The following is a 25,288-nucleotide window of genomic DNA, read 5'->3' on the forward strand; positions in this document are numbered from 1 at the left end:
TGTGATAATTGGGCCTACAAATTTACACTGACTTTTTAGAGTTGAACTCACAGTTAGGGTAAGTTCATAAGATGTTACAATAACCTATAACAACAAATGTTGATGGGAAAAGGTACAAAAGGGAGATAGACTGAATTAGTCCAAACAAAAGTCCAACTGATATAACTCAAGGACTGTGTTAAGATCAAGCCTCATAAACAAGGAGAAGGTGAAATTAGAAATCAGTGACTCAAAACTGGTGTGTCAGAAACCAGGCCTAATTGGTGGACAAAATAATGAGGGGATGGGCTGTTCCACCCACGATTCCCTTGGTGAATCCTTAATGAAAGGCTTTGAGAAGAAAAATTGGGTACTGGAGTGAGCTTCACCATCAGGGCTACACCCCCACCATCTCCTGTACCTCCAGGCCTTCATCATCTTGACCTTGAGAGATTTCCTGATCAGATCCGGCCAGAGAGAGGGACCCAGATGACATCTCCACCTCTACTGGCTCCAGCTGAATCCCAAAGACCACCTGGGATGAAACGGGATTGGACTTTAACAACAACAGCTCCAACCCATCTCAATTAACCTCTTCTCTTTTCCCCAAAAGGACAGTTATTGCCATCTTTGATAACATCTAAGAGACTGTCAAACAACGGGGGGGGGGGGGGGCGTTCCTTACAAAAACTCTCTTCAGCCAAAAGAAAAGAGAACAAGAGATGTTATTAAAATGGACACCTTGATTAATGCTTTACATGTCAAATACTTTAACTGTTTTTCATTCTTTTCTGTATTTAAGACAAGGTTAAAATTATTTAATGGAATGTTTGCCGGGTACTAAGCAGGCTGAACTCTCTGTGTACTACATCCTGGACATTGTTTAATATTAAACAGTAACTAAGTTATGTTAACACCTTCAGCCCATATATCCTTTCCAAATTAATTCAACATGTCACATTGGATTAGGAGTCATCTGAACTGTGCACTTTGAATACAGCCGAGGGAAGATACAATTTTCTCCATCCACCTTTTGGAATAAAGTCAGCTAGTGAAGAGTTTCAACAAAAGAATAATGAAATATCTGGAGATATTGCAGGCATCCATATAATAGCAGACAGCATGATAATAGCAGAATCAACTCAGGCAGAACATGATCAGATACTAAATAAAGTGTGGCAAAGGCTCATGAAGAGAATATCAAGTTTAACCCAGATAAAATCCAGTTTCTGGTAAAATAAATCAAATACATGGGACACATTCTCTCATCACAAGAAATTAGGCCAGATGACAGTCAGGTTGAACATGAACACCACAGCTAACATGAGACCTCCAGGACCACAGGACAAAAAAGCATTACAGAGAAGCCTGGGGGTGATGAGATTCCTTGCACAGTACATGCCAGGTGAAGCACCTTTGACTTGCTTCACTGAGACAATTCCTATGTGAGAACATAACTTGGCAATGATCATGGGAACAAGACAAGGCAATGGAACAGCTAAAGATAGTGCTCCGTAATGTTCTGGTACTCAGTTTCTATGAGCCCAACAAGCCAGTCACTATTCAAGCAGACACATCCAAAAGTGGTTTAGGAGCTTGTCTATGGCAAGACAAAGGCCCTTCTTCATATGCATCATGAGCGCTGACAAATCAAGAATGAACTACTGGCAATTGTGTTTGCCATAAAGAAATTTCATCAGTACATATATAGAGTACAGGCTGAGGTACACTCTGATCATAAATCATTGGAAGCAATAGTCTCCAAACCTTGAAGAAAAGCACCTGCAAGGCTACAGTGCATGCTACTTCAGTTGCAGAAATATGATCTCAAAGACACAGAAACCCCTGGTAAAGAAATATCCTTTGCAGACATTATTGAGAGTGGCAGTGGAATATACTACGGAAACAGATAATGAAATCGCTGACGAAAAGGTTGTCTATGCAGTTGAGGCGACTTCTACACTCAGCACAGATTTGTTAGACTGAAGGAGGACACACAGAAAGATCCTGTAATGCAAGTTTTACGGGATATTGTACATAAGAGTTGGCCCTGCAGAGGAGACAAATGAATCTCAGACAGCAGCCATATTGTTCTGTGAAAGACTCTCTTTCATTACAACAAGGGTTGTTAATCGCTGGTGACAGGATAATTATTCCTAACAGGACAACACAGAAAATGCTTAACTGCTTAAATGAGTCACATCAAGGCATTCACTGAACAAAAGCAAGAGCGGAGAAGGCCAGGTCTGACACAAAATATAGAACAACTTATAGAAGGATGGACAAAGTATTTCAGGAATGTAGGCTGAGTAACCAGAAAGAACCATTATGGTCTTGTGAGATTCCTGATCTGCCATGGCTGCAGATATTCCTGATCAGATATTCCTGATCGGCCATCGCTGCAGATATTAGTGACTACAGCAGACACACATATCTACTCCTAGTGGACTACTTTTCCATATTTTCAGAAGTTCTGCATCTGCAGACAAGTAGCATGTTCTATTATTGCTAAACTGAAAGCTGTATTGGCAAGACATGGCATCCCTAAAAAGTTAGTGAGTCACTATATTTCATTTGCAAACAGAGAAATGAGAACTTTATGAGACCCAGGGGAGTGAAACTTGCTCACTGCAGTCCTGGAGACCCGCAATCTAATAGAATGGCTGAGAGAACCATTCAGATGATAAAATACAGTGTTTCAAAAAATGGCTGCATCAGATATTGATCCCTACTTAGCTATTTTGGAACTGAGAAACACACCACTGACAAAAAGAAAAGGAGTACTTGTGGCACCTTACAGACTAACCGATTTATTTGAGCATAAGCTTTCGTGAGCTACAGCTCACTTCATCGGATGCATACTGTGGAAAGTGTAGAAGATCTTTTTATATACACACAAAGCATGAAAAAATACCTCCTCCCACCCCACTTTCCTGCTGGTTACTCTCCTGTAGCTCACGAAAGCTTATGCTCAAATAAATTGGTTAGTCTCTAGGATGCCACAAGTACTCCTTTTCTTTTTGCGAATACAGACTAACACGGCTGTTACTCTAACACCACTGTCAGGTATAGAATACTGTCCTTCACAGTTGCTGATGGGGAGGATGTTGGAAACAACTCTTCCATCCTCACATGCATTTCTGTAACCCAAAATACCTCAGAAGGCTCACACCAGATTAAAGCAGCTACAGGAAAGACAGAAGAAATACTGTAACCAGACAGCTAAGCCACTATCTGTGTTCCATCATTGAGATCCACTACATGTTAAAACAATACAAAATTGGCAACCAGCAAGGGTAACAGCAACAGGTCCAAAGTCATGGTCATATCACATTGAAACACCTACAGGAGAAAAGTACAGACATAACACATGGTACCTAATATCTGACTGTACAATACAAACAATAGCTACACAACAAATATCTCAATAGGAAGAACCACATGAGTAGCAAGCAGAGTATACCAGAAAACCAGCAATCAGAATCGACATCACCATGATCTGACACATAGGTTGTATCAGAAAGAAAATTCACAAGAAGCAGACATCAGGTGCACCTATCAGCACAATACTGTGACTCATATGGCAATGTTATACGGGGACAACAGGCAGAAGTAGACTGAGCTAAAGGTAAAGATTGAGCTGCAGCCTGTTAAGTGTTAACGACCTCTGACTCACACAGATGAAGTCAGTTGCAGGGGGGAAGCTGGACTTTTCAGTGTTTTTTTTTTCCTTCTTATCACATTGCATCCCTTTTCCCATCTCAATTTAATACAATTACTTATTGAGGGTCATTTTTCATATTCAGGATCTGAAGAACTGTTCCCTTCCAACAAAAATTCTCTTTGTTCTCTTCCCCCCATTTACACTTTTCACCCCTCCGTAGGGTAACCCTCCAAAGTTCCATATTCCACCTCCCCATTCCATCTTGCCCCTGCCTCAAATGCCCTACCCAATTTGAAAAGTCAATCTCTTTCTCCTTCCCCAGCCAGAAATCCCAATCCCATGTCCTGCATTCAATATCTGCATCTCCCACCCAGTCCCTTAATTCCATTGTACACTCACTATTCTATCTATGATTCCATATTTGTCCCCTTCCTGCCTCCGTGTCTTGTTCCCTGTTCACTCACCCTCAAAATCCAAAGTGTAATATAATCTCTTGCTGAACTTGGGACAGAGAGAGTCACAGCTGGCAATTGTGGCCTCCTGGACAGACAGAAGATGGTACCTGAGTTGTATTGTGATCTGCTGCTGGCCTTTAGGCACTGCTGCTGACGGGTGTAGACTGGCAGGACACTCAGATACCCTCTTCTTTCTCCACTGGTCTTGGACCATCTTGAGAAGAGGCCTTTCTTTATGAATCTTGCCAACCTGGGTTGGTGAAGAAACAAGAGTAAACCAGCAGTAGAGCTGCGTAGCTGGTTAGAGAGTCTATACGAGAATGTAGTGATGAGGTCAGGAAGAGAGGAAGGAATCCATCTTTTAGTTTATTCAGGATCTTCCCTAGCAGCAGCACCTCCTTGTGAATGTATTTTCCTAGTGGCCACTTCTTTTACAGTAAAATCTGAAGATTCTACTCTGCAAATGGCACAGGAGCAGTGTTCTAGATAATCTGAGTTACAGGTGTGATTTGCTTTTTATGCAGAACTCTGCAAAGGGTCCAAAACAGAGAACAAAAAGGCAGTTGACAGATATATAAAGTTCTTGAGTGAAAGATTACACAGTTCTGTGCCAGCTTTTGTTTTGATTTTGCCCTTATTTGTCTTTGTTCAAAGACTACTCAACTGGAAGATAAAGAAGTCTGTCACACCTGAAGTTACACTTTTCTTATATTCACCCTTTTAAAAAGATTGCTTTGCTGCTACAGACTTTTCCTTTCTCTTTCTTTCTCTCTCTCTCACTGCATTATTACTTCTCCAGCCTCACTTTAATTACTTTAGGTTTCCTGGGGCAACATGTTCTAAATGGAAGCAATCATAATTTAGCTGGTTGGGAGCTCTAAGCAATAAAGCATTTCTAGCAGCTCTAATTCAGTTGAGGTTTTTATTTGTTTTTAAATAGTGAGCCCTCATTAACTAAGAGACTTTCTATGGATCCAAGAATATTTTTGAACATTTGAATAAAATATGATCATGCTCATCCCCAGTTTAGTGCAGAAGAAACTTCCCACTAGTATCCACTGCCCATTGATAGCTGCACTGCCAGCTGCTGATTGCAAAAAAACCTTGCTGTCTTCAAAACTGTCTGGCAAATGAGATGTAAAGAAAAAGGCTTGTCATGGAGGGGATCCAGAATTTTCTCCTGCCACTCAAGCTACGTAGAGATTTCAGATTCCTCTCCACCAGTCGGTGGAGGCAGGATTCATAATGGGAATTACTGGCCCAGGAATTAGGGTCAGTTTTAGGGATGGGAAAATATAGTTAAGGATCAGTCCAAACCTCCTCTTCGAACTTTTAACCGGTACTTAGTGTTATGAAAAAAGTTCATTAACTTTAAAAAATGTTTCTATACCTAATTTCAAATGAGTCCAGATGATGAAGTCCTAAAATACTGCACAAAAAGCTATTCTCCTTGTAGTTCTAGCCCAGCTGAAAAAAGAAAGGATCAGAAATACTGTTAAAATGCCTTGTTTTACATGATTTCCATGCCAATTCGGGCTCAGAGAGGATCATATCATATACCAAACATTTGTCTGCTAAAGCAAACCAAAATTCTATATTTTTGGTTTTCACCCATCACTGCTTTAATTAGTTATACTTCATTAGTTACAATGCCCTCATACCCAAATGCCTCTGGCATATCCTAACAAAAGTATAACTAATCATTTCATTTCAAAAAGACAATCTGGCTGATAATCAAGCATCTTACAGCCTATTAGCAAATCCTCCAATATCTCGCATCCTTAACACTCCCCATTCAAATCAATACCCAACCAAAAAGGAAATTTTATTTGCCCTGCAAGGAGGGCACAGATGAATTCTGACTGCAGTACCAAGGCTGTTTAAATGAGTTGCTGTGCTCCATTTGCTGCAACAGAAGGGATGGAAATCTCTTTGTAATTGAGGCACCTGAGGGAAGAGGAGGACTCCATCCGGCCCAGCTCTCCAAGTTCCAGTCTGAGGCCCTCAAGACTGGACAGCTAAATGTCCTGTTTTCCCAACACTGTTATTTATTTATATATATTGAGGTAGCATCAAGGAGCTCTAGCTATGGACCAGGACCCTGTTGTGCTAGGTGCTGTACAAACACAACAAAAATCCCTGGGAAACTTGCAGTCTGTTCTCTCCTCCCCTTTTCAAAGCCAAAGTACAATAAAGTTCTCAGTTCAGCCAATCTGTAGCCACATTACCTTGGAAGCTTTTCCTTTTCCCAAATAAAATATAGCAAGAATGCTAGTGAACAATTCTTCTTGTGCTCTTTCTTTCTCAGGCAGGCTAAAATAAAGAGAACCAACAGTCTCAGAACAGTATCCCCTGGCAAACCTGGTGGCTGAACTTTGTGACTTTGTCCTCACCAAATTTCACATTTGGGGACAATTTATACCTTCAAATCAGCAGCACTGCTATGGGTACCAGCATGGCCCCACAGTATGCCAACATTTTTATGGCTGACTTAGAACAACGCTTCCTCAGCTCTCATCCCCTAATGCCCCTACTCTACTTGTGCTACATTGATGACATCATCATCATCTGGACCCATGGAAAAGAAGCCCTTGAGGAATTCCACCATGATTTCAACAATTTCCATCCAACCATCAACCTCAGCCTGGACCAGTCCACACAAGAGATCCACTTCCTGGACACTACAGTACTAATAAGCGATGGTCACATAGACACCACCCTGTACCGGAAACCTACTGACCACTATACTTACCTACATGCCTCCAGCTTTCATTAAGACCACATCACACGATCCATTGTCTACAGCCAAGCTCTAAGCTACAACCGCATTTGCTCCAATCCCTCAGACAGAGACAAACACCTTCAAGATCTCTATCAAGCATTCTTACAACTACAATATCCACCTGCTGAAGTGAAGAAACAGATTGACAGAGCCAGAAGAATACCCAGAAGTCACCTACACCAGGACAGGCCCAACAAAGAAAGTAACAGAATGCCACTAGCCATCACCTTCAGCCCCCAACTAAAACCTCTCCAACGCATCATCAAGAATCTACAACCTATCCTGAAGGACGATCCCTCACTCTCACAGATCTTGGGAGACAGGCCAGTCCTTGCTTACAGACAGCCCCCCAACCTGAAGCAAATACTCACCAGCAACCACACAACAAAAACACTAACTCAGGAACCTGTCCTTGCAACAAAGCCCATTGCCAACTCTGTCCACATATCTATTCATAGAACCTAATCATAGAACCTAATCACATCAGCCACACTATCAGAGGCTCATTCACCTGCACATCTACCAATATGATATATGCCATCATGTGCCAGCAATGCCCCTCTGCCATGTACATTGGCCAAACTGGACAATCTCTATGCAAAAGAATAAATGGACACAAATCAGATGTCAAGAATTAGAACATTCAAAAACCAGTCAGAGAACACTTCAACCTCCCTGGTCACTCAATTTCAGACCTAAAAGTCACAATTCTCCCACAAAAAAACTTCAGAAACAGACTCCAATGAGAAACTGCAGAATTGGAATTAATTTGCAAACTTAAACTAGGCTTGAATAAAGACTGGGAGTGGATGGGTCACTACACAAAGTAAAAACTATTTCCCCATGCTAATTTTCCCCCTACTGTTACTCACACCTTCTTGTCAACTGTTTGAAATGGGCCATCCTGATTATCACTACAAAAGTTTTTTTTCTCCTGCTGATAGTAGCCCACCTTAATTGATTAGTCTCATTACAGTTGGTATGGCAACACCCATTGTTCATGTTCTCTGTGTATGTATATCTTCCTACTGTAGTTTCCACTGCATGCATCTGATGAAGTGGGTTTTAGCTCACGAAAGCTTTCGCCCAAATAAATTAGTTAGTCTCTAAGGTGCCATAAGTACTCCTCATTTTTTATTTTTTATTTTTTTGGTGATACAGACTAACATGGTTACCACTCTGAAGCTCACAATAGGTTCACATTCAGGTCAGTAGTATTCCTTTGGCCTGTTGCAAGTCTTTCCCCTTGTCCAGTTCCATGGGCTACTTAACCACCTAAAAAGCCCTTAGCACTTGACTTCTAAATGCTTCAAGAAGGTTGCTGCGTGGCCCTGCTGCTTAGTCGTTTCTCTCAGATTGTGGAATGCCAGGGCTCAATGACCCAGCCAAACTCCTGTGCTGCTGGGGATGCAGACAGAGCACTGAATTGGGATTCAGGAGATGTGGATTCTATTTCTGGCTTGGCAAGTGGCCTGCTGGGTGATCTTGAGCAAGTCACTTCACCTCCCTGTGTCTCAGTTTCCTGATCTGTAAAACGGTGATAAAGATATTTACCCCTTTTGTAAAGCATTTTATATCTACTTATTTATTTATATATATTTATTATCAGATATCTACTGATGACAAGCTTGATATTATATTCCTGTTACAATACACTAGCTTTGCTGAAAACACTGCAGCAAATGAACTTTATTTAAACCATCTTAGTGATATATGGAGGGAGGAGAGCATTCCAATGTCACCAGCCTTCAGAAGTACTAGTCTCCTGTACATTCAGAATTACACTGTGAGATGGTGAGCGTTTCCAACCCCATCCAACTCAAATATTTCAAAAGCAGATGGTCCCTCAGGTAGATTAGACCTAAATTATGTTTGGCTTTATATACCAAAAGCAAGACCTTGGGGCTCATTCAGTGAGTTATAGGCATCAGTAGTCATTTTAATGCTTTACTGAACAACCGTGACAATTCATAGGTGTGGCAGAAGGCCATAAACAAGGCCAAAAGTTTGACTTTGTGGGCTCTTTCAGAGATCAGTCAAATGTGATACTTGCCCTTGCACAGATGATCTGCTGAAAATGAAGATACATGTGAATGCTAATTTTTGACTGCTGCTTCAGCTTTTTCTGCATTGAGGGGTTCTAAATGATGCTTGGAAATAAGATTTTTTTTAAACTAATTAGTTACAATTTTGATTTATTCAGCTTTAGAAGGTTGACCTTTGTCTTGAGATTTTATGATGAGTATTTATATAGCATAACCACAGGTATAAACAGGAGCAGACACATCATGAGAAACTCTGGGCCACTGGAGACAATTAAGAATTAGGACTGTCGATTAATCGCAGTTAAGTCATGCAATTAACTCAAAAAAATTAATCGTGATTAAAATAGTCACAATGAATCACACTTTTAATTGCACTGTTAAACAATAGAAAACAATTAAATTTTATTAAATATTTTGGATGTTTTTCTACATTTTCAAATATATTTATTTCAATTACAACAGAGAATACAAAGTGTACAGTGCTCACTATATTATTTTTATTACAAATATTTGCACTCTAAAAATGATAAAGAAATAGTATTTTTCAATTCCCCTCATACAAGTACTGAACTGAAATCTCTTTATCATGCAACTTACAAATGTTGCTTTTTATTATTACATATCTGCACTCAAAAAACCAAAACAATGTAAAGCTTTTGAGCCTACAAGTCCACTCAGTCCTACTTCTTGTTCAACCAATTGCTAAGAGAAACAAGTTTGTTTATATTTATGGGACAAAATGTTGCCCGCTTCTTATTTACAATGTCATCTGAAAGTGAGAACAGGCGATTGCATGGCACTTTTGTAGCCGGCATTGCAAGGTAATTATGAGCCAGATATGCTAAACATTCGTATGCCCCTTCATGCTTCGGCCACCATTCCAGAAGACATGCTTCCATGTTGATGACACTCATTTAAAAAAAAATGATTTAATTATATTTGTGACTGAACTCCTTGTGGGGAGAATTGTATATCTCCTGCTCTGTTTTACCCACATTCTACCATATATTTCATGTTATAGCAATTTCGGATGATGACCCAGCACATGTTGTTCGTTTTAAGAACACTGTCACTTCAGATTTGACAAAATGCAAAGAAGGTACCAATGTGAGATTTCTAAAGATAGCTACAGCACCAGACCCTAGGTTTAAGAATCTGAAGTGGCTTCAAAAATCTGAGAGGGATGAGGTGTGTAGCATGCTTTTAAACATCTTAAAAGAGCAACACTCTGATGCAGAAACTACAGAACTGAACCACCAAAAAAAGAAAATCAACCTTCTGCTGGTGGCTTCTGACTCAGATGATGAAAATGAATATGCATTGGTCAGCATTGCTTTGGATTGTTATCGAGCAGAACCCGTCATCGTCATGGACACGTGTCCTCTGGAATGGTGGTTGAAGCATGAAGGGGCATGTGAATCTTTAACGCATCTGGCACATAAATACCTTGCAATACTGGCTACAATAGTGCCTGCAAAAGCCTGTTCTCACTTTTAGGTGACACTGTAAACAAGAAGCGCGCAGCATTATCTCCTGCAAATATAAACAAACTTGTTTGTCTGAGTGATTGGCTGAATAAGAAGTAGGATTGCGTGCATTTGTAGGCTCTAAAGTTTTACATTGTTTTATTTTTGAGTGCTATTATTTTTTTGTACATAATTCTACATTTCTAAGTTCAACTTTCATGATAAAGAGATTGCACTATGTTATTTGTATTAGGTGAATTTAAAAATACTATTTCTTCTTCAGAGGCATCTTCTGTTTTTTACTATGCAAATATTTGTAATAAAAATAATAATATAAAGTAAGCACTGTACACTTTGTATTCTGTGTGGTAATTGAAATCAATATATTTGAAAATGTAGAAAACATCCAAAAATATTTAAATAAATCGTATTCTATTATTGTATTTTTTTAATCGCCTGCCAGCCCTATTAAGAATCTATCATCTACTTTGCTCCATTCAGTTATAAATGTTAGGAGTTTCTCAGCCTTGTAGTGTTTATATAAAACTGGCTAACTAAACAATGAACATTTTTCAGAAAATTTGAAAACGGTTACATTTTTTAAGAAAAGGACTCCAGTAGCTTTCCCTTTTCTCTTCTCTTACACACCTTTTTTCTTTATCTTTCTGTACCTTTCCATTTCACTCTTTTTAGTCTGTTTTCTCTCACAGTAGGCTTTTCAGTAGTGTTTAATGCTGTTTTTAACTTTATTTCATGACGTCTTGTACTTCATTGTTTTTCTTTTTATTCTTTTTCGATTATTTTCTACTTCTGAATTTCTCAATTTGTCCCTTCTCCCAACCCCACCCCTTCTCTCTATATTTTAAACAGATTAAAATCAAATGTATCAGTTTATCAACAGAATAGTTAGAACAAAGGTGGCAGTCGCATACACTTCCTCACACTGCGCCAACATGCATCTGGCCTTACCTGGTAGAGACTGTCATGTTAACTGATCTATCTAGCTGATCATCTTTCCCAAACTCCCTAGCTCTGCCAAGAAGAACTGTGGGGTGCGGAGGAAGACGGGGACACTTCAGTAATAAAATAGCATTAGCAATTTTTCAGAAAAATTGCCTCCTTTTTAAGAATGGTCTATGGTCAGTGTAGTCAACAGTTAGACTTGTTTGCTGATTTCTAAAATGTAGCTAGGTTTATTTTCAATGACAAGGAAAAGCAGTTTGGTGCTTCCTGACTTAGAATCTGAAATGTTTAAGAGGTGTATTTAAATCTTGATGTTTTGTACTAGCCTGCTGGCTAGCATAAAGGAGCAACTTTCCCCACATCATACTGGGAGATGTCACCCATGTGCCTGGCAAACAATTTCGGTTGACCTCCGTGAGAGTTCCACATGTACACAGGTTGCAGTAGCAGGCCTGAGATCAGAGTAGACCCCTACCTTATGCCCAACACAGCTAGGTGGTGCATGGAGGATTTTGGACTGTTATTGGAATTTCATTGTACCATGTTCACCTAAAGTGGTTGCTAAATACATTTTTAAAACCTTCCTTTAAATTTCAATATTCATTGTATGTATTATAGGTATGAATGGCAGTGTACAATACACAACAGATTATACAGCACAGATCCATGTCATTATTTAGTATTATGCAAAAGGTGTAAATTGTCATAGCTTCATAGACTTTGATGGAGCTACGACAATTTATACCAGTTGAAGATCTGGCGCAATGTTCTTTGGGGCAGGACTTATTTGTACGGTTCCAAATGCACTTCAGTGCTCATTAAAACAGAGTATTGATGATTGATTTTACATCTTGTAAAATTGTTTTTGGTTGGCTTGTTTTTCCCTCCATGTCCTTATACTGAATGCGTTCCTCAATATCTTCCAGACCTGGCTCTGAATGACTATCCAGTCTGAACTGAAGAAGTTCAAGTTTTCTCATGATATATTGTTTGGAATACATGATTTTGTATAGCATTATCTCCCCCTGCCCTCCTTAACTCCCACCCCTTTTTGGATGGGTGGATGAACTGTATATAATATAGTACATTGCTGTAGCAAATAATACTGCCCTAAGTACAAGTCACTATCCTTCAGTGACTGGGGAAGTATTTTTTTTCAACAATTAGTCAGCACTTAAGTAAATGGACGAACATGGGCTCTTGAAAGGTTGTATGTTTGGTTTCCAGGTGTTGCAATAAAAGTTATTCTCTCAAGAAAGTGCATGAGTTAAACTTCATGGCCCTTCATCTGAGGGCAAAAATAAACCACTATTCATTACTGAAAGAAACTGCTTAGCATTACTTATTGTATGTGGGCATTGTTAGGAAAACACTAGCATGCACCACATGTCAAAAGCAGAAGTAAGCAGTTATAAAAACAACTAGATTCAGATGTACTAAGCCAATGGGTCAGTTTTACTTCTATGCTCGAGACCTCTGGTTTTGACAAACATGCAAAATTTATATTTAGCTTGATGTTATCATAGCTGTGCTTTCCCGCTATTCTCTCAGCTTTTGCAAAGTCTTCTTTTTAATACTGCATAATTTATATATGGAGTTGATATCCATGTGATAAATTGCATGATACATTTATTTATCATGTTCCTTTGAACACCTCGTCTGACCCCAGCTCATCCTAATCCATCCACTACTTTCAAGATTTATTCTAAATTTCAAACAAATGCAATTTTAAAAAATTGACCTGCCGCACAAGTATTTCCTTTTTCTCTCTCAAATGTGGAATTTCCCCCCCAAAATTACTCCTTCCTGAGGCCCAGGAAAAATTAGAGTTCAGCCTTGGAGTGGGAACAGCTTTTCCACATTTGGAGGAAGAAGAAAGACACATCTCACCTTCTTATATACGGTGTGTGTGTGTATGTAATATATACAATGTTTGTGTGCGTATTTACATGTACAGACACCCACATATCTATACACACAATATGTATATAATGCCCATGTGTTTGTAATAGGTATGTGTCACTTCTAAAGCTGTCACAGGAATAGGCCACTATGCAACTCACTAAAACAAGATATTTATTATGAAGGAAGCTCTCAAAGTCTGATGTTCAACTAGCTTGCTATCGGCAATATTAGTGCATTTTACATTTCGAAACCTCACTGCATCCCTAATATTTTAGTTTTTCTCCCCAGTATTAAGAAAACAATTTAAATATTCCCACTATTAAGGATGAAATATGTCAGTAGCAGATACTACTGTGATGTAGGTGTAAATACCGAAATAGATAGTAGCTTTGAATGCAAAGAATTAATGTTGCGTTAATAACAATGTTGAATGGGATTTCATTCCAATTTAGCATTAGTTACTAGACACAGCAGACTTACCCAGTCCTAATCAAGGAGTTTGAATCCTTTGTAATTAGGTACAAATGAATGTTTGATAAATTCTCAATCTTCTTAGCACAAACATTTCATTTGTTCTGTATATAAACATTTATAACCTACTTTCTGTGTTAGGGCCAAGTTACCCTCTGGGGGACACATTGTGGAGCCCCATGGACTTCAGTGATGTTTTATCCGCTGTCATTTGGAGCAGAATTTCACCTAGTGTATTTAAAGTTATAGAAAATGTGGAATAGTTAACGTAAAAGGGGAGGTAACAAGACAGCATAGTAGTATGAAAGTCAGGTCTGCACAAATTTTACTTCTGTGTCTTAAAGACCATGAGCCATATTTGATTTGGCATAAATTTAGAAAATTCCACTGACATCAGAGGTGTTGCTTTGGATTTACAGGTGGGGAGTCAGGAAAGCAGAAATGTTAAGCCACAATTCAACAAAGCATTTATACATGTGTGTGAATGCTTTACTGAAGCAGGATGATATTGTTCATATTCTTAAGCCCTTTCCTGAATCAGGACCATATGTTTGAATTTATCAGCATTTTATGAGCCAGAAGTATATATAAAACTAGACATAGGGTTCAAAATGGAACCACAAATTCAAATACCTCTGAGCGTGAAGCTGGGGGAGGTTAGAAACCTGGATCCGATTCAGTAACATTACCTGATCTGTAACAATGACAGTTACAAAAGTTTGCATCAGTAGAGAGTGAGACATATTCAGCCATTGACTTCACTAACATTGTTTTGGCATAAGAAAGGGCATAATTTGTGTCCTCTGGACTAAATCCTCATCCTGGGCCCAATTCTGCCACAGTTACATAAATTGAGTAGTTCCATTAACAATGATCTAGCCCAAATTCAGAACGAAAAGGAAAAAATTGAAAAGGTTAAAATATGTTAAACTCTATGAATATTTTAAAGAAATTACAGGTCAGAAGGGACCATTAAATCATCTCGTCTGAGCTCTTAAATTATTTACTATGTGATGTAAATAAATTCCTAAAATCAATCAGCCAAATATAACTATTATTTAGGAGCCTTTTGAAGATATATAAAGTGAAAACAATAGATTTGTGAAGCAAAAAACAAGTTATAACATATGGTAAAACATTACATAAAAATTTGAGTACCTCATTTCTTCTATTTAATAATTATATATGGATCCAATACTGCTTTTAAAATTAAAACAGCTAAAAGTAGTGAATTTGATCTTTGCAACAAAGATATTGTGGTAAAGAGAAGAATGAAATTCTTAAACTAGTTATCTGTCAGAATAAAAACAAAGACTTTTAGTCATGGCTAGAGACAGTATTTAAAATGAGATGTTTGAAACAGCAGTGATTGGAATGTACATGTGACATTGCACAGATCTTGAAAACTTTCTTTAAAAAGTTAATTCATCATTCTAATCTTGGGTAGGAGGATTACGTTGACATTCTGACATAAACCAGTAGTTTATAATTTTTACTGTGTCAAAACAATTGATGAAGACTATTTTTAAGTATGCCTTATGGCCAGAGTATGAAGGATAGCACATCCAGCATCACAGCACCACCATTCTCAGGACACTGGGGGCCTGGAATATGCCTGTAGTATGAAGGCCATTTTCTGTCCTGGACCCACATCATCATCAGAGATTTCTCAAATCTCAGTGTCTAGAGTCAAATGTCAGTGTCTAGAGTAGTAAAGTCAGGGCAGGGGATGGGAGCTCTGTTTCCCTATAATATTACTGGAAGTCACTAGATGGGGCTATTACAAAAATATGATAAATTCTGTTTATTTGAATGGTAAAGCAGTTAGATCTTGAAAGAAGTGCTTATTGTCAATTGTGGAGCGCTTCTTTTAGATGCCAATCGTACATCGATAAAGACTTTCTACTGTCATAGGTCCTGATCCTGTAATGTGTCGCACACAAGTTGGCAGTGATTGCTGCACGGAAGACAAAGGAAAATATAAAAGGGTATAGCCTCATTTGTACATTCCCATACAAGGTGCCCTGCTTCACTGCAGCAATAGCACACGATTTCACGTCGTCTCTCTGACGGAATCATTTCTTCAGCGCAGCTGCTGTCCACAGGGTCTACCCGCATGAGCAAACAAAAACTTGCATGGGTGTCCCCACATTACACTCCTGTTGGCTAAGTCTCATCATTCATGAATGTAACATCATTCACATGATTTAATAAAACAAGCTGGCACCACAGGTGAATTTCCAGATTTAGGCCTGCTTCTTCTCTTGTTGAAGTCAGTGGCAAAACTCCCATTGGCTTTAATGGGAAAACTGTTTGTCTGACATGTAGTGTCTTTAACGCTGTTGGTGGTAATGTAAATCATTGGGCTTACTAGTATGCTGCACATTCATCTAGATATAAAGAGAATTGAGCATACAGGGCCAGATTCTCCAGCCTGATCTTATCTGTACCTTTTGCACTCACACAGTACAAAGGCTCTGGAAATCAGACACATCTTTCCAATGGGGGGATCTTTGTTATACTGGACACATAATCTGCATAATCAGGCCCTTTTAACACCCTCTCCAGGAATCCTGGTGTATGGAATATGTGGGAGCAGACATAGGGCATGACCAGAATACAACTGACACTACCATTTGGCAGAGTTTAGTGCAAACTCAAGGTTTCTGTAAATTCCACCAGAGCCCTGGTTGGAACAGAACACACTAGAAAATCAGGGAGCCATAAAAAGTTCCATGTTGGCTCCTTCCCTCTCTGTTCTACAGAACAAAAACTCAGTACAACAAAGAGTCCGGACCAGAATTTGCAAGAAATTATTCATCCACAGAATTTAGCCTGTAGCCCGTCTTTCTCTTTGCAGAGTATTCACAAGATGATTGCAATTTCTTCAAATCTGAAAGAACATAGTGATTTTTTTCCAAATTTGTCTATTCAATCACTGTTTAGTTGTGATCGGCCAGATAAGTTGCACGTTATTACAGTAGCACCTCAGAGTTATGAACACCTTGGGAATGGAGGTTGTTCATAATGCTGAAATGTTTGTAACTCTGAACAAAATGTTATGATTGTTCTTTCAAACATTTACAACTTAACATTGGCTTAATGCAGCTTTGAAACTTTACTATGCAGAAGAAAAATGTTGCTTTCCCTTTATTTTTAGTATTTATTTAGACTGTATTTGCTTTTTTTTCTTTCTTTTTTTTTTTTTGGTTTCTGCTGCTGCCTCATTGCATACTTCTGGTTTCAAATGAGGTGTGTGGTTGACTGGTCAGTTTTTAACTTTCATGTTCATAACTCTGAGGTTCTACTGCACTTCTATTTCATGATGGATGAGCACACCAGCACTTCCAGCACAAACACTCACATGTGTAGATTTAAAATGTCCATGAGTATTTGTGTCAGTAAAACTCTGTTGCACTAGTATATTTGCACACACACACACAAAAAGGAGCCCAAGCAATGCTGAAGTAAATTCATTTGAGTATTATTCACAGAAAATAGTTTCCAGTATTTTTCAGCTCTAGAAACAAATATTATGTGTTGGGTTAAGCCTCAATGAAACTGTGGTTTAAGAGCTACTTTTCATTATTGATAAACATATTAAATAGTTCAGCTCCTTTTTGGAACCAGATAGTTGAAACAATAACAGCCTCCACCCAAAACATGGGCACATGCAAGACACATGTGGGTGGTGGTGTTTTACTGGGTATTGTTTGGTGGAAGTGTGTGTGTATCTGTCTGTATAAGAAAAGCAGGAGAAACAGCAGAAAAGCAAGGATACAGCTAGAACAAGCACTGGTAATGTGACGCTGAGTAAAGCTTAAAGAGAGAGCTTTTAGGCTAAGTGCTGGCTCAAAAGAGGCCTGGAACTGTCCAAAGAAACGGTCTCCTGCTGTTTGATTCATGCTGTGTTCAGGGAAACAAGATTTTGTACATTCTTTATAAATAAACAGGATTGCATCAGAGAAACACCTGACTCCAGTATCAAATTCTCCTCTTGACCAAAACAAGCCATTAGACCCCAACTTTTGACTAACTGCTGGCATCACAAAAGGGTAACATAACTGTACAGTTTTTGCTTGTGCTGCTGGTGAATTGTACCCTGAAAACCCATTATACAGTCCTTCCTTTGAGTTAATTCCCTCATTTAATGAAGCTATGCTTCAGAATCAAAGCAATACATTGATATAACAAAATAGTTTTCTTTGCAGCTACCCTGTGAAAATTTTCCCCTTGCTATTTTGTTGATGTCTAAGGGTAAACCCTGGAGTACATAAAAGCTTTCTGTGTGAAATGTTCTTGTTGATCTAGAGGCTTATATAATCCTTCTTTGTTATTGTTTTAATCCATTAAGTCCATTGAAAGAGGAGCACTATAAGTTGATGGCTGCCAAAAATATTTACAAACCTTTTTCTAATACAGGGTGAAAGATAACTTTTAGCAACCCTTCTGTATTAAGCCTCCTGCACAAACAAGGTACAAACAAAAGAATCAAAATAAATGGTGCATTTAGGCTCTACAAGAAAAATGCTGCAACAAAATAAACAGGGAGGTGATACACAGACTTTTCAATAGTGAATACTATACTAAGGGTGGAATGTGTTTATAAATAATTTTTAATCATATTAGAAGAGTTGAATCTGCAAAATGAATTGCCTTCCCAGTAATCCCTAGAAGTCAGGATATATTCTAACTTCAAGACTGATGTGATAAATATTCCTTTTTTGGTCTTATTTCACCTGTCTAGGAACAGCCAAACCCCAACCTCCAACGTGCAACACTGATCGGTTCACTTGTGTGTATGTACAGCAGTGTGTACCTCTTGCTGTAAAATGTAATGGGGTAGAGGACTGTACAGATGGAACTGATGAAATGAATTGTCCTACTGAGACTCCTACCACTGCTTCTCCATGGCTTTGCAAGGAAACAGAGTTCCTGTGTGCAAATAAAGGTTGTATCCCGTCACTCTTGAGATGTGACGGCATGCCTGACTGCCAGTTTAATGAAGATGAAACTGACTGTCGTAAGTTAGATTTAGTGATGTAGTTATATCCATGCTAACTTATTTTCATAAAATGACAAAGTATAATAGAGCTGTACTAAACAAATCCAAATCCAGTGAATTTAGTATGATTTCACAGCCAAGAACATATTTTTTTTTTGTATCTGCATATCATATAGGATCATTTATGGTATGATCATCAGTGGTTAACTCCTTGTTCAAACCTCCCACCACTGATCAGAGGCAAGTAATGAAGCAGAGTTGGGGAACAAATGCCCAATCCATTTCTTGAGCAGAATACAGGAAAACTCTATAAGAACAATTGCATGTGACATAAAAGGGGAGAGACCTGTGGAAAGGGAGCATTCCAGACCCACTCCTCCTCCTCATTCCCCACACTGCTGTCCCCATGGTCAGGTCCATGGAGAATGGATATCATGGGTCCAGTGAAGGACTAGTGGGGTGGAGCAGGGACCCATATGTTTCATTCCTCAATCCCACCATATCTTCCGTTTCTTTCTCTGTAAGAGCCATATCCCTTCGGCAGCTAGGTGGTATTTGTTCTGGAGATCCTGGGTGATGACTGCTAACTCTGTTTGAGGAGGGATGTTGCTCCTATCTGGTGTTACATGCAGTACATCTAGTGTTTCAAAGGCAGGGACAGTATTGGAGTCTATGTCCTCCACTGTAGCTGCCTCAAGGTGTGCAAGGAAATACCCAACAGGAAATGTGATGGTAGAACAGGGAGAGGGAGAGCACCCTTTCCAGAGGGATGATCTATAGAGAAGAAAAGACTGGGAGGGTGCAGTGGGACATGGTATGGAAGAGATACTGTAGAGAGCAAACTGAGAGAAGATAGAAAACTTCTGTGCAAGTAATCGAAGGAAGCGGCAGCTAGGAAGCATCTACAGCCAGTGGTTGGTACTGTTACAGTACAGTAACTCCTCACTTAAAGTCGTCCCGGTTAATGTTGTTTCCTTGTTACGTTGCTGATCATTTAGGGAACATGCTCATTTAAAGTTGTGCAATGCTCCTTTATAATGTTGTTTGGCAGCCGCCTGCTTTGTCCACTGCTTGCAGAAAGAGCAGCCTGTTGCAGCCAGCTGGTGGGGGCTTGGAACCAGGGTGGACTGGCAGCCCCCCTATCAGCTCCCTGCTCCCCTAAATTCCCTGTGCAGTAGCCACCCAGCAGGCTGTCAATTTCTGGGCAGTTCAGCTGTCCCTCCCCCCACTGCCACCTGCTGCTCCTGCCCTCTATCTTGGAGCTGCTCCAAGGAGCCTCCTGCTTGCTGTGCAAGGGGGGGAGGGGAGAGGGGTGCTAATGTCAGGGTGTCCCCCTCAGCTGCTGTCTCAACTTGCTGATCTACTTAAAAAGGCAGTTTCAGAGTAACAGCCGTGTTAGTCTGTATTCGCATGAAGTGAGCTGTCGCTCATGAAAGCTCATGCTCAAATAAATTGGTTAGTCTCTAAGGTGCCACAAGTACTCCTTTTCTTTTTAAAAAGGCAGTGTACTTAGAGAGGGGTCAGCGTACTTAAAGTACCAATGCACATCTCTCTCTCTCTCTCACACACACACACACACACACACACACACACACACACAGTGTGTGTCTCTTTCTCTCTCTGCCATTCTGTCTCCTGTCCCTACATTCTTGCTGCCTTGTAGAGTATGAGGCCACATTAACAACAATGTGTTAACCCTTGAGGGCTCAGCTGAGTGGTAGTTCATCATTTAGCAGTAATGCATTCCGTGGGAAATATCCCACCCTCCTCCATCCTCTGACTTCACCACCTCAACCAAGCTTCATAATTATCATTGCTGTGTACAGTATTACATTGTTTAAAACTTATACTGTGTGTGTGTATATATATATATATATATATATATATATATATAGTGACAAAGTTCCTCCTCTACCTTGGTGAGTCCTGCGCTTATTGGTAGATTTTGCTCGCCTCAAAGATTCACAGCAGCCCTCAGTTTGGCCACTTTCATGGCTCAAATATGCTGTTCACTCAGATAACCTCATCACTGGCCAGCATGGGGAAAAAAGAGTAAGAAAAATCTGCTGATCCACCGTGTGGGTCGGGGACCAACTCAGAGACCTTCACCTCTGGTGGAAGCTCCTGTGTTGGGTCAGGAGTTGGGAGGTTTGGGGGGAACCCAGGCCCGCCCTCTACCCCGGGTTCCAGCCCAGGGCTCTGTGGACTGCAGCTGTCTAGAATGCCTTCTGGAACAGCTGTGCGACAGCTACATCTCCCTGGGTTGCTTCCCCATGGCCTCCTCCCAACACCTTCTTTGTCCTCACCACAGGACCTTCCTCCTGATGTCTGTTAACGCTTGTACTCCTCAGTCCTCCAGTAGCACATCCTCTCACTCCCAACTCCTTACGTGCACACCTCACTAACTGGAGTGACAGCCTTTTTAAACCAGGTGTTCTGATTAGCCTCAATTAATTCGAGCAGCTTCCCAATTGGCTACAGGTGTCCTAATTAGCCTGCCTGCCTTAATTAGTTCTAGAACGTTCCTGAGTGTTCTGGAATAGTCCCTGTTATCTTACCCAGGGAAAAGGGACCTGCTTAACCTGGAACTAATGTATCTACCTTCGACCACTCTCTTGTAGCCATCTGGCCTGACACTGTCACAATATATATATAAAATATAGTCTTTTGTCTCTTGAAAAAAATTTCCCTGGAACGTAACCCCCCCATTGCATTCATGAGGAAATTAACATCATTTTGCTTAAAGTAGCATTTTCCAGGAACATAACTACAACGTTAAGCAAGGAGTTACTGAGTTAATTAAACTGTGTGGCTGAAACAGAGCATCCTAGGAGGCTGCCATTTTGCAAGGTCCAACAAGGTGGAGGAGATCTTCCCTAAATCTAAAATACTGCTGATGGGTCTGGTGCTAAACAAAGAGCAATGATGAATGGGTTTCCAGAACTGGATAGCTATTCTGAGGGAGTTCTGAGTCAACATGGATAGTGCACATATTGGAAATGGACCACACAGAGATTTTATTTAATATGTTAAGGCATATAAAAGGATTTTATTTTATTAATCAAGCAGGGAGGGAGTGCAGCCCATAATACTGTACTGCCCCACAGAGTAACCATGGTGACAAATGTTTTTAAATGACTGTATGGTACTTCTGTTAATATACATAACTGGAAGCATTTCTGGTTTTGTTCTTAGATCACTCAGCTGCATTGCTTTGTGATTCTGCCAGTTCAGTGTTCCAGGGAACACTCTTGACCTCATTAGAGTTTCAAAAGCAACTCTGGTGCTATAGTAGCAGCAACCTTTGTCCGAGGGGAGGATGAAAGCATGAGGGACCTGGAACTCCAACTCCCAGGGGGCACTACGGCAGCTCAGGCTGACACAGAGATTAATGCTGCCCAACCCAAAATATTTCATTCCAGGTTGATAAGCTGAAACCAAATGTTTCATTTCAGTATGAAAACACATATTGCAATATCAGATTTTCCTGCTGGATGGAAATTTGATTTTTCAGTCGTCTCTGTTGATACATGTTGTCCATGCAGACAATCACATACTGTATCTAACACAATCAATGCAAGAGGTGTTCAGCGGTTGATTTTACAAACTATGTGGAAGAACTTTCCTATGAATCTGAGCTGAAAATTGAGCTCTGTGTTTTTGTAAAAAATTCCGAAATTGAATCAATGAAAGCACAAGCTCCAGGATGTTTCTGTCTTTAGACCATTACCTACTTCAAGGGATCCAAGGTCTGGCTGTGTCAAAAGTCCCCGTTTTCAATACTCAGCCACCTCTTTCTGCCCTAGGCTAGTCCCCTATATTCTCTAGATTATCTCATTATGTCCTAAGGCTAAGATCCTAACTCCAGTCCACCAAGCCAGTTGTGTGGTCCAGGGATCACATGTCTCCCACTACTACTTCCAATGCTCTTGAAATATTACTTCTGTATCTTTCAATCTTAAAGCTACACCTTGGGAGGGAGGCAAAGTAATTCCTGGCATATTCAAAGAACAAACAGCTTGATGCTGAGATCTTAAACCCAGGAATTTTGGGTGGATTGGAAACTTATTCAAACCTACTATGACATCCCTGCTCCAAAAGTTTGATAGTTTTATGCCTACAATATGGTAGCTGACAATATAACACTGCCATGACAGTTGACATTCCCTCTCTCAAGATCACAATTGAGGTTGGTGATGCTTTGGAACTGAACTGCAGGGTGGTTACTATTGTGCAGACTTTTCTCTCTTTGCTGTTGGTATGCTTTGAGGGCTTTGCAGCATTCTTCTTCTCTTGCTGTCTACTTTTGGCATGTCAGATAGCATGAACATTTGTCAGCAGAGGAAAATCAGGAGGGGGAAAAAGAAACACCTATCTTACAAACTCAGTTTACTTTATTGGAATTTTTGCATGTTCTGTAAAAAAACTGAGTGTTGTGCTAGTAATCACACTCTGTATGTAATGTAATAACACAGGTCAGATGATGTTTTCTTAGAAGATCTTTGTGATTTTTCTGAATTTGAATTTGTTTTCCTCAGCATAAATGAACATAGCAGAGTGCAGTTAAGCTTTGATGACTACCAGAGTCATTCTTTAGGTTAGATCATTTTTAACAAAATAGTAAACATTTTTTCTGCTCCCCTCACTGTCCATTTAATTCTCTTTTATCAGCTCCTTCCAAAGAGCAACCATAGTTCTGTCCTTTTAAATGAAATTTCTTTGCTACTCTTTTTGAAAGGCTTCACCCAAAGCATTGAAGTCAATGGAAAGACTCCCATCAACTTCAGTAGGCTTTGGATCAGGCCCTATTCTCCTCTCATTTCACATGTACTATTTCCCTTCACAATTTCATTTACCTGGATGAACAGAAAGCCACAAAATGTTCATCCTGTTTCAGTCCCAGATTGTATCAAGTGATAGCATCATCTGCCAGGATGAAGACAGGTTGGCAAAATGTGTTCTTTAGAGATAAAGTATAAATCCTGAAAGAGGCCACAGCAAAGAGAAACAAACACAAATGCATTAGTCACATCTCTACTACAACCACCATCACCACCACAAAAATGTTGCCATGTATGATTTAAAGATTTATGTAGAAAGAAATTTCCTGCATCGGTCACTGAACAGTTTGCTTGTGCAGTGTCATGTTAATGTTGTATTATATCTATTAACGTGGTGGATTTTATTTCTTGCTGCTCTTTACAACAGAAGCTTCAAGTTATGCTGCCTTTATAAATGCTCTGCTTAGCTAGCCCTTCTGTCATTCCTAATGTTAGGAAAGGGCTCTTTATCTCACCAGCTTTTTTTTTTTTTTTGTAAATTGCATGATCTAAAATGGAAAGGGTATAAAATAAACATAAAGACCCAAGGGGTGTATGCATTACTTTCCACATGCCTCCCAGTAGAATCTGACTTAACTGCTAACAGCAATGAATAAGAAATGATTTCTCATTTCGCTACAGTGCAATAAAATGGATCTGTGGTGTGCACCTATGAACTTCCAAAGACATGACAAATGTTAAAATCATACATTTTCAAAAAGTTTCTTTCTTTCTTTTCTTTTTACACACTTAATTTGCACTTACGGAATGAATTATGGATGCAAACCTGAGTATTTGTACCCATTTGCTCCCATTTTAATCCCTGCATTTGGCATCCGCATCCTTAAAACACATGGTGGTCTCTCATGACATTTAATTATAACTCTGCTGGAGTCCATTGTAGCTGTGTGAATGACCGAGTGTATTGACTGAATCCAAAGCATTAATGTAATATTAAAGTAGAAATATCAATGTTAAAAAGTCAGAAAATTCTAAAAGTTAGTTACTGCTGCATTGATAGCTCAGCCATATTCCCTTTCTTAACACCCACTGCAGTGGTGCAATGCAGTCATGAAGGAGATCCAACCTCTGGAAGGGGAATGTTAGGGTGGTGCAGAGCCACTCAAGCAACTTCTTCACCGCCCTCCCCAGTACAGGGGTAGGGGGTGGAGAAGTGGTAAACTGGGGAGAAAAGGGCATGTTCAGGGCATCTCCATGCCCCAACAATCGCTAGCTACTTAAACAGTCCTTGGGACTAATGACAGCCAGCACAAAGCAGAGAAGCAGCCCAGAGATTTCTCTATTTTACCCTATGGTATCAGTCTAGCGGAGAGCCAGTCCCAAGACTGGGGAAAGTAGAAGTGGCTCTATGCCACATTTGTCTCCGCAACACAAGCTGAGCTGAGCACAACTTAAATGTAGCCCAGGTACAGAATTCCTATGTTTATCATGGTGTACATTAAACAACATAAGCAATACTACATGTATCCTTACATGGAGCTTCTTTAAAAGAGGTGGGTAAGAAAAATCATACAAAAGGTCTAAGAGATATAAGTGAAATTGCTGAGGTTAAAGACTTGAGTTTTTAAATATCAAATTCTCAGGGCTGTATGCAATTTCACCCCTGATTTTGGATGCATTTATTGCTTACTGCAGTTATATGCACAAACTTGTATTTGTGTGCAAATGACACAAGCTACAAGTATTTTCCACTGAATGCATCGATGAAGTGA

The 25,288-nt window shown here is 39.7% G+C and overlaps 1 protein-coding gene across 1 annotated transcript in view; it reads left to right on the top strand.

Annotated features, from left to right (window-relative positions):
* MALRD1 (MAM and LDL receptor class A domain containing 1) overlaps nucleotides 1–25,288 on the top strand; it is a 465,892-nt gene that overhangs the window by 381,137 nt on the left and 59,467 nt on the right. The window contains exon 34 of the mRNA XM_078851340.1: nucleotides 18,478–18,753. Within this exon, the coding sequence (XP_078707466.1) occupies nucleotides 18,478–18,753 (276 nt within the window). The remainder of the gene's footprint in view (nucleotides 1–18,477; nucleotides 18,754–25,288) is intronic.

The sequence above is a fragment of the Lepidochelys kempii genome, chromosome 2, assembly GCF_965140285.1.
Source record: "Lepidochelys kempii isolate rLepKem1 chromosome 2, rLepKem1.hap1, whole genome shotgun sequence".
NCBI lineage: Eukaryota > Metazoa > Chordata > Testudines > Cheloniidae > Lepidochelys > Lepidochelys kempii.